Source organism: Belonocnema kinseyi, chromosome 4 (assembly GCF_010883055.1).
Source record: "Belonocnema kinseyi isolate 2016_QV_RU_SX_M_011 chromosome 4, B_treatae_v1, whole genome shotgun sequence".
Lineage (NCBI taxonomy): Eukaryota > Metazoa > Arthropoda > Insecta > Hymenoptera > Cynipidae > Belonocnema > Belonocnema kinseyi.
The window spans coordinates 98,294,506-98,308,131 of record NC_046660.1 but is presented as its reverse complement, the minus strand read 5'-3'; the positions used below and the strand labels follow the sequence as shown (position 1 = coordinate 98,308,131).

Below are 13,626 nucleotides of genomic sequence, written 5' to 3'. Positions count from 1 at the left end.
GGAATTTTTCTGAGGTCAGATTCGGATTCAGCGCAGCAAAAACCTTCGGGTATAGTAGGTCTGGTCTCTGGTTCTGAGAATTGTTGGCCTGTGTTATCAACACCCTCACAAGGTAAACTGATAAGGTAATATAAATAATCATATTTGTTTTTAATTATTTTAGAAAATTTTTATTTTTTAAATATTACTTTTGACTGAAATAAGACAGAAAAGTGTAGCTTTTTGCAAATTTGACAAACAAATTCAAGAGAATTCTGGTATGTTTGGTATTTGTACCGCTTGTCCGCAATTGTTTAAACAATTTTTATTTAGTTCTAATCAATTTTTCGACAAAATGTCAAATATTCACACCTTTTCTGAGTAATTTGAACTATTCAACTTAAACAGAAAATGAATACGAACGATTAACTACTTTGGTTAATATCATTTAGAAAAAACGAAAATGTTGTTTTTCATGTCAAAAAGATTGTTCACACAAATGATAACACAGCCACACAAAAAAGTGTGCGGATCTGGTAACAAGACACACGTATTCCTATGGATTTTGGGGCGCCATAACCTCAAAAAATGAGCCATAACCTCAAAAAATGACGAAAAATCATGCACTGAGGCAAATAAATTTAAAAATAATGCCAGTGATGCAAATATTCACTTCAAAAATATGTCGACAACTGTGAAGGATCAACCCTTGCCTGATATCAACTTATTTAACATAACTTTACCCAACAGAACCTGACCTCACTTAACCTGAATTAACAGAAATTTATTGAACTACACGTAAAGCTCTGGAAGCATATTTTCCCAGTAGCAAATGTGTGCTACATCGAATGGGTCAACTCGAGCCTAACCTGGAAATAAATCTAACCAAGCCTAAACTAACCTAACCTCACGAAACACAATTAAACTGATTGTGTTGTCCTGTTGTGTTTGCGGTACCGTTTCATTCAGTTTCGGCTTAACCTACATAGAGGTTTAACCTATCCTAACCGAACAAAATCTGACGTAACCTAACCGATTACGCTGGCAACCCTGTTCTTGCGTATAGTATAAATATATCCCTTATTTTAAGAAAAGAAGAGAGAAAAAATTTTTGAATAAAACTCTTATTCATTTGCATGTTTAAGTTACAGTTCTACATTTTAATTGATATAAACATTGTCAGGTTAATTGAAATGGGGTTAATTCTACTTGTAGTTCTAATTTTCTTCAAATGAGTAATGTGCGTCTAAATTTTTAACCATCTGTAGTACAATGAAATGAATTTTATTGTGTTACAACGGGAACACTTAAGTTGAGTTGTGTTGCGTTAAGCAAAATTTCATTAGGTTCTGTTAAGTTAGATTCATTTTTAGGTTAAGATCCAGTTAACCTATTAAATATAGCACACATTTAAGAATGAGAACCGTACGCTTGCATAGCTACACGTGTGGTTGAATTTCATTCGGCTAGGTTATGTTAGGTCAGGTTCTGTTAGGTTAGGATAGGTGTGACCTCTTTGCAGGTTAAGCCCAAGCTGATTCAAACGGTACCGCAAACACGACGGGACGACACAATCAGTTTAATTGTGTCTCGTGAGGTTATGTTAGGTTAGGTTAGGCTCGAGTTGACCCATTCGATGTAGCACACATTTGCTACTGGGAAAATATGCTTCCAGAGCTTTACGTGTAGTTCAATAAATTTCTGTTAATTCAGGTTAGGTGAGGTCAGGTTCTGTTGGGTAAAGTTATGTTAAATAAGTTGATATCAGGCAAGGGTTGATCCTTCACAGTTGCCGACATGTTTTTGAAGTGAAAATTTGCATCACTGGCATTATTTTGAAATTCATTTGCCTCAGTGCATGATTTTTCGTAATTTTTCGAGGTTATGGCTCAACCATGACGTGATGGGTGATTTTTGATACCGAATTTAAATTCAGCGCTCCAAAATCCATAGGAATATGTGTGTCTTGTTACCAGATCAGCACCCTTTTTTTGTGTGGCTGTGTAATTGTTTTAAAAATATGCATATTTAATTAAAAGTATCGAAATGAAACAAGTGTATAATATAGTGAATTGATCGTTTGATCTTTGACTTATACCAATTAGTTCATCTTACTCAGAAAACGTGTAAAGTTATATATTTAAAAAAAATTAAAATTGTATTTAAAATTATGTGTTACTGGGAAAAATATCAGATACACCAGAATTATGTCGATTTGTTTGACAGATTTTGCGAAAACTTTATTTTTATGCCATATTCCAGTCAAAAGTTACACTGAAGCAATACAAATGGTTAAAACACATAACAACAGATTGAGTTAAACCTCCTGATATTTTATATTGCTTTGTACAATTATTAAATATTCCTCTTATAATTTTCATATATGTATTAAAATTACTTACTGAAATCAATCATTACTCTGATTTATTCACATCAGTGAACTCAGAGCGCTAGAGTAACAAACGACTAACCATGTTCGAAAAACTCTCTGCATGTCTAAATTTCGAATAATTCATCATTTTCTTTCTAGCTTGACTTTATTACTGGGATCAAAAAAGGGCTTTAACAATCAGCTGAGTGACACAAAAAAACGTTTCACATTTTTCGTGCCTACGGATGGAGCATGGAAGGGTACACAGGTCAATTACCCTTCTACTTACAAAAAAATCTTCATGGATGACTTCAGCTATCATGTAAGTTAAAAGATTTTGATTTAACATTGTTTTAGTTAATTTTAACTTAAACTATGGAAAATTCTTATACACTGTGGATAGATTATGAATTTTTTGTTTCAATTTATTATCTACTAGTGGGAAATTTACTCTAATTATGTGGATTATAAAATATAATTCTTTATTTATGAAAATTAATTGCGATGTTTTTACTAGGTCAATCAAATTTTGGAAAGACATTTGGTAATATCTGAAAACGCCTATACGATGAGCGCGCTCGTTCAAATGACCCGCAATGGCTCAGTGCACCTACCAACTGCCAGAGACATTCTACACATTCGTGTTAAAGAAACATCAAAAGGTGAGACTTTCCACTTTTCTTTTAAATCATTTTGTGTCTAATATGTGTTTCTGCCCAATGGATATGCCCAACATATGCTAATTTCTAATTTTGCATTACGAAAACTTTAATAACACTTCCTATCTCACAAAAATTGGCGCGATTTTTTAAATTAACAAAAATAGCTTAGGAATGATAATCGAATGAAGATTTTTAATAGACTCATGAAAGGCTTTTTCAAATACATGTCCAAATTCATCTGTAAGAATAAATTACATTATTGTATCTAAAAGTTTCATCCACTTTCTGTAAATAAAAATAGTTATAAAGATGTGTTAATTTGTTAACGATTTTGTACTATTACCTCGAGCAATCAAATTACCAGTTACAAAATCTGCAGTATATGTTGAATCGGATTTCATGAAACTAAATGTATGTTGCGTGTTAGTCACTGCAACACTTTCTCAAATAGTAATTTTTTAGAATATCTAGATTTCAATATTGTGATTTTATATTACATCTAGGCGGGAAGAGGGATGAAAACGCAATTGTTCCAATCATTCTGAGCGGTGAGTTACTCAATGTATTGAAGGCGTTAATTGCGATTCGTGCTTTATCTAATATCCATAGAGAGCGGTACACAATATTTCTTTATTATTTTTAATCTGAATTGTGATCAATATTTTCAAAAAATGCAAATGTGTCATGGTTCTACTTTAGTTGATACCTGCAAATGAATATAGCCTCAATTCTTTTGAAAGAAGAACCTTGATTTAAAATAATACAATTGAACTTTTTACACTCGACGAAACGTACAAACGCATTTCGAGGTATTGTAAGCACAATCCATCCATTATAATAATTCATTTGTCTTTATTTTAATTTTAAATTGTAGGCATTATTTGAATTATAATAGATAATAATTATGCAGATTGGTCAATGAGTTTAATATTTTGTATTCAATCCTAAACATATCTGAACAGAAGATATTGTTTATAATAATTCAAATTTTGTAGAATTATCTTAATAAATAGTTTTGGAAGACTCCGCATCAAATGTGCAGAATTTTACTTTTTGTGAAAATTTCTAATTATAAATTGTTTAAATTCCGAACCTACAGGTCAATAATTTGAAAGAAAATGATGAGAAAAATTGACAGATTAACCTACATGCCTCATACTTGTTAAATCAGATCAACTGAAACCAAATGTTTTGTTAACCATGATTTAGACAAATTCACGATTATATGTAAACAGAATTTTGAGGCGTTCTTTTAACACTCCTTAAAGAATCAAGCAAGGAAACTGACATTTTCAAAAAAGCCACAGGAGAGTTGAAAATTAAGCTAATAGCAAAATCACGGTAGATTTTTCGATGAAATTATTGTGGTAGCAAACCACTTCAGAATAATTGTGGAAACCATCTCCTAACAGGAATGGTCGTTGAATTTATTTTAAGGATTGATTAACATCTCTTAAATATTCAAGCAAGGACAACGATATTTGCTAACAATCAAAATTAGGGAAGATTTTTTTATTATACCATTGAGGACGGAAATCTATTCACAATAAACGTAGAAACATATCCTAGCAGATAAAATCGTCTGATTTATTTTGAGGATTGTTTTATCATCCCTTAGAACATCCCTTAGCTTAGAACTTTAACTACAGACTCAACAGAGGATACACGATGACCTTTTATTTCTAGCAGCTTATATCTTATAGGAGATTTTCCAACTAATATATGAGCACAGAAAATCACTTTAAAATATCATGAGACAACTAGGTAATCAAGCGAATATGGTCGACAATAAGTTGCTTCAAAGCAACTTCTTTTGACGTACATGCTCTGTGAAATTAGTATAGATTAGACAAATCTAATGAAGAATTTCAATAATAACGTGGGAAATTCAATGATTAGGTTATTAGAAAATGTAAATTTACTTCCTTGAACCTTTAGGAATCTGATAAAAAAATCACCTGTGATTTTGCTATTTACGGAATATTGATTTTCTTTCTTAAAAAGTCAAGGAATGTTAGAACAATCCTTCAAAAATTTGAACAATTTCCCCTGCTAGGGTATCTTTTCCAAGTTTATTGTGAATTAATTTCCGAGAAAAATTATTTAATAAAGAAATATCCCGTGATATTGGTTGTTACTCTCGTGGTTTTAGAGTTTTGAAACATCTATTTTTGTTGCTGAAAGTTTAGATAAGCAGCGCTTAATATAAGTCCGACAGCTTTTCCTGCTATAATATTTTTCTCAAATTTATTGTAAATTGATTTCCGACATCAGTACTATGTATTTTTTTAAATCTATCGTTATTTTAGTTGCAAGAAAATAGCGATTTTCTTGTTTGAATCTTTAAGGGATGCTAAAATAACCCATAGCAGTGAGTCCGTTTTACAAAATATAATGCATCCAGCCAAATCTGAAAAAAAAATTTCTTAAGAAGGATTAAATTTTAATAATAAACTATTTTTTCCATTAAAATACATACAAAATTAAAGGCTTACAATTACAAAAAAACGTATGGTTGGAAATTTTGACAAAGTTGCAGTTTCTGTCCATTTGGTGCAGGGTCATTGTAAAAAATCCATTTGGCACTATTTTCGCTGGCTATAAACCTTGACTAACAGCTACTTTATGACACACGACTCAGTCGTGTGACAAAAAAATGTTAAATAAACGACTGTGTGTTGTATTAGCATAGCGTATTAGTTTTCCGATAGTAAACATCCGTGACGTCGACACGAACGTCCTCATAGTCGTGAGTAGTGCTGTCCACGCTACATTGTCCTTTTTCCACACGACTGAGTCGTGTGGACTGCACGAATGAGTCGTCCAATTTGTTTTCTTGCATTTTTTATTGCGAAAAAGTTGTTGTGCTTCCCCTGGGTGCAGAGTGCTGGTAAACTCATGCCTGCTTTTAATTAGGCATTTCCAATGTTTACGACTAATCAGTTGGATAGATGAGGGCTAATAGAAATGAAAAAGCCTTGTTAAGGCAAAAAACCAAAAATTTCTTGAATCGGAGTCAACATTTTGATAAACTTACAAAATTCTTCAAAAACTTGATACATTGCCAAAATTTCCATAAATTTTGAACAATTTTTCAGATTTTGATAAATTTTCAAGACTTTGGTAATTTTCTAAAATTTTCAAAAAATTTTATAAATTTCCAATATTTTCAAAATGTTGATAAACTTGGCAAAATTCTCAGTCGTGCGGTGAAAGTACAGACTAGTTTCGACAGAACTGCTCACGGCTGTGGGGACGTTCGTGTGGACGAAACGAATGATGTTCGCAAAAATCGAATTCGTGCCAGTACAATACTCAGTCGCTTACTTCACTGTTTCTGCAGCCACACGACTGAGACGTGTGTCATAAAGTGACTCCTAGTAAAGAATTATCACACTGATGTTCAATATAGAAGTTTTAACTATTTAAGAAAAACCATTTGCTCACTGAATATTAAATGTAATATTTTTTTCATTTTTATAAATTTATCATGTTTTAAAATTGTTAAACGTAATTTTCAAGAGACTAGGTTAAAAATCCTTAATGCGTCAATTGATCATATTGGTTTCTGTTTTTTTTTGTTTTTTGACCATTCCAAACGATTAGAACAATGTTCGCCATTATGCTGGGCAACCACACGACGATTTATGATTCGCCTTTCGACCGCCATTTAAATGCAAATTTCTTGATTACCCCTTGCGCTAATTGCTATGTGCTTTATTCCGCGAGGGTGAAAGAGCGCTGAACGCAATTCCAAAGCGTTTCACTTGTCGGCTGCTTTATGTTCGGCTGGTAATTATATTGTGAAATAGCTTTCAGTCAGAAACTACGTTCCTTCCTTTTGTGTTTATTAATTAATTAAAAATACGATATTTACTATTCACGCACGTATAAAAAATTCCTTTAAAGTTCTGGGAAAACTAATGAGAATTCTGTATTCCTGGGATTTACCGAGCATTATTTTACATGCAAAAATAAATACAAGTCTTTTGCTTCCTCGTAGAGGAAGCTTCGTCTTTTGTACGTTTTTAGTCCGAATGAAAGCATTTTAAATTAAATTCATCTACAAATATTTAAATAATAATATGAATAACAAACAAGTATTGCTTAACAAAGCTAAATTTTCTTAAGGAATGGACTTTGTAGAATTTTTTTGAGTTTTAAATAATTAAATCAAGACTCTTGTTCTCTTGAATTTTACAGTTAAAATGTTTCATTGCGAGAATAAAATTGTCAGAAGTTGAATACAATAATTTAGAACATATAATAATAGTGAGGTAAACTATGCAAGAATGGTTTACTACTTTGTAGAGTAGGTCATTTTATTTTATTAGAATCGGCAACAACAGAAAATTCTCCAAGCGTATGATTTACAGAACTCCTATATTTGAGATAGTTCCAGTGTCAAAGAACTGCTGTAAATTTTTTAGAAAACCTGTTAAATAGCGTCCTAGCACTGTCACAAAGCTGTTAGAGAATGGTTTTCGTCTTCTGTGATAAAATTTTGAATAACTGTTTAGTAATCTGTAATCCTTGAGATTTAGATACGCTCGAATTCAAGCGCCTCCGAGCTCAAATTATTAAAATGAAAATAGTTTATTTTCTTGGATAATTTTGTTCTAAATACATGATGCATACTTCGACAATAGTCGACATTAAACATGAAAAATAAAATTATTAAAATTCACTGTCACTTTCAGCTGTATTCAATAAATCACAAGCACACTTCTAGAACATACTTAAAATTTTAGGAAACATTTAATGTAAAAAAGAAAATTTAGGGGACATCCATTAATTACGTAAGGATGATTTACAAAATGTTAAACCCCGTCCCTTTTACTGTGAGGATTCTTAAGATTTCTGTGCCCCCCCCCCCCCTCCCTATTACTTTTTTACGGAAAATAGTGTAAACGAAATTTCAAGCGATTTGAAAGAAGTCCAATAATTTTAATGTATTTCGAGGGATTTCAAGAGAATTCATAATAAATTTAGAGAATGTTTTAACTCTGTATTTATTAGACTTGCATAATATGAAACATTATGTACTAAAGAACAAATAAATCCGAATAATAATATAGTATGTATAATAGTATAAACAGTAACTCAAACAGCCAACACAGGTTTCAATTTTAGCATATTTTAAAACATGCTTAGAAAGAAGAAACTTACGAAGAAGTACTTTGGAGCCCACCCGCCCCCCTCCCCCAGTAGGGATTTGTAAGATTGTCCGGACAACCTACCTGCAAAAAAAAAAAGACTTACCTAACTAATGGTTGTTCTCTTAATGACAAAATCGAACTGTATTGAATAGGTATTAATATAAAAATTACTGTACATACGTATATAGAAATCAGGATGCTTTTAAATCATGTTGCGAAAGCACGGCTTGCGACATTAAAGGCACATTGACGCAAAATTAACAGTGGCAGCAGCTGCAATGCATGCTTTTTTTAATTCCTTTTTTTTAATTCTGATTCAGCTACGAGTTTCTTTGACTCTTCTCAATAAACCTTTATTTGAACATGAATGATCGCCTCAGACTCAGCCATAAATCAGCGAAGAATCATTTATTTTTTAATCTTTCGTTTCAAGTTCTAGTAGCACCACGGCAAAGCTTTAAGCAAACTCCTGCGAAGAATAAACTTTTCAAAATCATTTTTTTATTTTCCAGGATACCACATTGAATGGCAAGGACTTACCATCAAAGTTGAACGTCCAGATGTCTCCTGCACCAACGGAATCATTCACGTCATCGACAAAGTCTTTCTCAAGGACAGCGACATCAGAGTAACTGGTGGATCTGCTTCTTTCGTCGCAACGTGTTTACCTCACATTCTGGTTCTTTTGATAGTCAAATGGATCTTGTAAACCCAACTCGAAAATTCTAGGAGCATCTACATTTTTCTGGAGACAAGATGGATAGTTATGCGAAAAAAGTTCACTTTAAGTACTACCCTTAAGAGGCAGGAACTCTACTAAGAAACCTATTCCTCTGTCTTAGTATATAAGAGAGTTAATAGATTAGTTCAAAAAGGAAATACTTTCAGTTCAGATTGTATAACTCACTCTTTTCATCAATTTCTAATGTGGTTAATCCAATATTTTGATCAATCTGCTGGAGTCAAAGGGAGAGATCACATTTGGTAAATTGTCACTTTTATAAAAGTAATGTAAGAACTTTGTGATGACTTTTATGACTCTCCCTATTTCCAGGCCTCTTTGCATCTAATATAGAGTGTATTTAAATCTCTACCAACAGTTCTTGTGGTCTCCAGAGGTCTCCAAAGCCTATTATTTATTGTCTAATCGTCTCAAAGAAGCGCGACGATATTACGGGTTACAGACGTTATTCGTACCAAATAACTGATAATTAGTCGTAAAATAATCTAAATAATTGTACGGAGGAATAATTGTACTGGAGTACATGACCTAAGAGAAAGAAAGTTCTAAGAAAGTCCTTTTTTTAGTCAGAATCCAAAGTCAAGGATAAACATAACTCTGTAAAACTGTTATATATACTTAAGTTAAAACTCTTGGTTCAAATGAAGATAGCCCTATATATGGCTACAAAAAATGTACGATTTAATATTTGATGGATAAAAAGTAAGAACCATCTTCAATATGATTATTTGCTTTTGGGTGAAGAAACTTCTTTATTTTTTAATGTAGACATTAAAACTGGTAGTGAAAATTCTTTGTTTCACGATAGTTCAAACTCTTATTGTACAATAATTGTTTCTGCATATTTAATTAAATGATCATGAAATCTCATTCGCTCTGTACTATACATATTACTGTCTACTTATCGCTATTACTGCCACGTTAAGTCTTAAAGCGTGAGATACTCGTTTTTGTACAATGATATAAACGATGAAAATGAAAGGTAAAGTTTTGTTTAAACAAGAAACTAGTAACAATTTTAGGTCGACTCTCATAATTATCTTCTATCAATTGAAAGTGTGTGAACGTACTTGGCGGATTTGAATGTAGAAAGCAATAAGGAATTTGATATGAATTCCTCAATTTCAAACTTCAGTATTAACAAAAGAGGGACATTACGTTGAACGAACGTTTCATTCCAAAAAAAGTTTGATTTAAAAATCTCAGTTATCACAATTCCCTGAAAGAATTGCACTAAAAAGTCGATGTTACGTGTTGATATCAGTCTATACATATAATATATATGAAATATAAAGAGATATATTGAAAATTGAGAGGAACAGAAAAGTAAAGGCATATAATCCGGAAAATTAAGACGATAGTCAGAATATAAGAAAGCAAGAATGCTATCAGATGATACTTGTTGTTGGAATAAATATGATATTATATTAATATTAACTATTGCATATATACATAAACTCTAATTACCACTGTTTGCTCGTTAGAAGAAGAAAAAAATGGAAATAGTAGAACTCTATCTCTCTATATAGATGTTTTAATGTTCAAGCTTATCTATGAAAACGATTTCACGTACAACGTGGCAGGAACGATTTTAGCTGTGCTCGCTACTCGTTCGTCTCTCATCAACGTATTACTCATTATCATTGTTATTATATAGCTGATATGTACCATCGGTTGGCAAAGCATGTCCGGTAGAGAAAGGAACGAAATTGTTCAATTAAGGAGCATAATTAAGTCAATCACATACTCACCTCTAGTAAATTTTGTAAACTAAATTAAAATTTTACATTGAGTATTTAAAAGAAAAAGATTTTTAACTACAATTCATTGAAAATGGTGCATTGATTGGGAGGAAGTTATTTAAAAACTGATGAGTAGTTGAACTATTCTTTTATATTTCTTTATTTCCGTTCATAATCGACCTTTCACCCCTTCATGCCATTGCCATTATATGTAAATTTTGTAGATATAAAAGACACTAAAGCCTGTACGAATAAGATAAAACCCGATTAACAAATATAATGAAAAGTTAGCGGTCGTCGAGTTCAGTTACCGGGTGTTGATTAAGTCGAGTCCATCTAGTTTTTCTCCAGAGTCTGTTTTATCAGTTTTTGTATGGGATTCCTCCTTTAAGAAGTGGCAAAAAGACTTTCGAAAAATTTCAGACTAGATGGCTCTTATAATATTTAAATACCAAAAATGAAATATAAGTCAAGTAAAGCGTCTTTTTCGATAAAGGGTGAAACCTGCAGATCACGCTTTTCAATTATCAATAAAATATCGGCACTAGTTTTTAAATCACATGATTTTCACCTTCCAATTGGTATTTTGTACTCTTCATGCGATTTAAAAAGTATAGCCTCTGAGTGTCTGAGATTTGATTAATATTCGTGGTAGTATTCTTCAATGCTATTGAGAACTGATTTTTACAATTTTATGAAGTAACTTTTCTCTTCAGGGGAAAAAGTGTTATAAACATAGTTTACAGATGTGAAAACCGATTTTTAATTACAGCGTGTTGTCCACAGTAAAAAAGCATGGTACATTTTTGCGTGAGTGAATTCTAAACCCGAATCAACTGTCAATTTTAACATACATATTGAGTTTTGTGGTATTCTGAAATTTTACACTATAATTATCAAAAAATTATCTTAAATTACAACATCAATAACGAAAAAAGAATCAAGTGTCCTCTCTCTGCAAAGAAATTGAAAACACAAAAATATAGTCCTTAAATGATGTCCGTTGAATATTAAGTGCGAGTGAAATGATATTACTATATCATTACATAAAGTTGTAAGTTCACTGTAGCTACTATCCAAATAATTTAGTAATAAGTAGTCACATGTTAAAAATTTCATTTTTCTAGTATCAAACATCCTGCCGCATTCACGACTTTGTGAGAGCCAGAAAATACGTGTGGATTTAAAACGCCCGCTTTTATATAGACCTTTACACGAAAATTTTAAATATGCGACCAAAAACCATGTGTAAATACGTAAGGCAGTTAAAAAAAAAGTTTCATTTAAGAGTAGACAGATGTGTTTTTTAAATGTAATTTATAAAGAGCATACGATTGTGCCATTCCACTCCTGCAAATGTTTTAGAAACGTCCTGCGAAAAAAGTTTAGGCGAAAATGTTTAGACGTTTCGTGGATGTGGCAGCGACTTACTCATTACAATCATTGAATCATCCTAATACTAATGAATACGCGACAGTCACTATGGTTTAAGTGTATAAGTAATTTAAAGTATATTAAGATATGTGAAATTCCATTTTGGTATTCTAAAAGAACGATACATCTAAGCGTTCTGACAAACTTTAATGAGCTGACGAATTTATGAAAATTACTAAAGTGAAAATGATCATAAATTATTGGAGACCAAACGAGAATAAGAGCGTGAGGTATAAAATTGTTCATTTTTGATTTTATGGACTTCTTAAAAGCCTAAATTCATTGAAATTTTTCCATTTATCACCTTGCGTTCTTATTCCGTTTCAGCCTTAAGAATTATTTATTAGCTATATTATATATATATATATATATATATATATATGACAAAATTATATATATATAAACCTAATTACTATAGTAGGTAACAAAATCAAATTTACGTACCATATAGAGCTATTTGTATAAAAGTTTTGATTTTGAAAGCGCCATTACTGACATTGTCTTTAAACTATTGTACCATGACTTTATGAATATTTAATATATATTTTTTAGATAATCGCAACGCATTAATTGCTATTAGAATGTAGTCCGGTACGCGTCTTATTGTATTTCTTGAAAATTTAAGTTTAGATTATTATGAGTATTATTACTATTATCACGCGAATGATCATGTACGGATGCTCTTGTGAACGAAACTTGTTTGTAAGTTTTTGTGCACGGTACTTGCATGGCACACGTATGAAAAATTATTGTGCACTGTAAAAGAACATTTTACGATTCCCCGAAGCAAGCGACTGACAAATCAGACTGTAATAAAAGACAATTTCTTGTCAAGTGAGACATGTTTGCTTCGAGTGTACTTTTACGTGTTCCTCGTGCTTTTTCATCTTCTGTAAACACTGATGCTTTTTCTGTATGATTTTATGAAGAATAAACAGAAAATAACGCCTATAATTGGAACGAAATTTATTTAAGGGTCCGAATTTGTCTCAAGACGAAGATAGAACATGTCTAGTAGGGCACACTGAAAATGCTGAAATTAAAAGAATCATTTGAGCCAGGGTTTGAAAATGTATTAAAATTTTTTTCAAATTTAATTAATTATACTTACTGAAAAGTATGCCGTACTATAAATGTATTTAGTTTTATTCAAAGAAAATTAAAATTATTTGTAGCTTCTTGAAGTTTCCTAAAGGATTTATCTTTTAACAAATATACAGTTTCTCAATTTTTAAATATTTGTTTAACTAAAGTAAGAAACTTGACGTATCTCGCGAGTGTAAGATCGGATAATATGGCGATAAACTAAGGAATTATTATTTATTTAAACATAAAAACAAATTAAGTAAAAATGCAAAAGTTTATCTAGAAGATTACCTAAAAGGATTTAAAACCCATGATTTTTTAGGCGACAATCAGAACATAGGACAGTGAGATTTTCAAAAGTCTGTGTTGTAAGCGAAGCGTTTTTGTTGCTTATTTATTAGTTTAAAACATTCATTAAAATTTTTAAAATATCATTTAATTAAATACGATA

The 13,626-nt window shown here is 31.5% G+C and overlaps 1 protein-coding gene across 7 annotated transcripts in view; it reads left to right on the top strand.

Annotated features, from left to right (window-relative positions):
* Positions 1–10,399, top strand: part of LOC117170553 (fasciclin-1) — a 492,646-nt gene extending 482,247 nt beyond the window's left edge. For 5 of the 7 annotated variants that reach the window (XM_033357372.1, XM_033357371.1, XM_033357374.1 and 2 more), the window contains 4 exons: positions 2,510–2,672; positions 2,868–3,012; positions 3,516–3,560; positions 8,684–10,399. In XM_033357372.1, coding sequence (XP_033213263.1) covers positions 2,510–2,672; positions 2,868–3,012; positions 3,516–3,560; positions 8,684–8,880 — 550 coding nt within the window. In that variant the 3' untranslated portion in view covers positions 8,881–10,399. The remainder of the gene's footprint in view (positions 1–2,509; positions 2,673–2,867; positions 3,013–3,515; positions 3,561–8,683) is intronic. The other 2 variants (XM_033357376.1, XM_033357375.1) reach the window with 1 other exon arrangement.
* Positions 10,400–13,626: the final 3,227 nt, after the last annotated feature.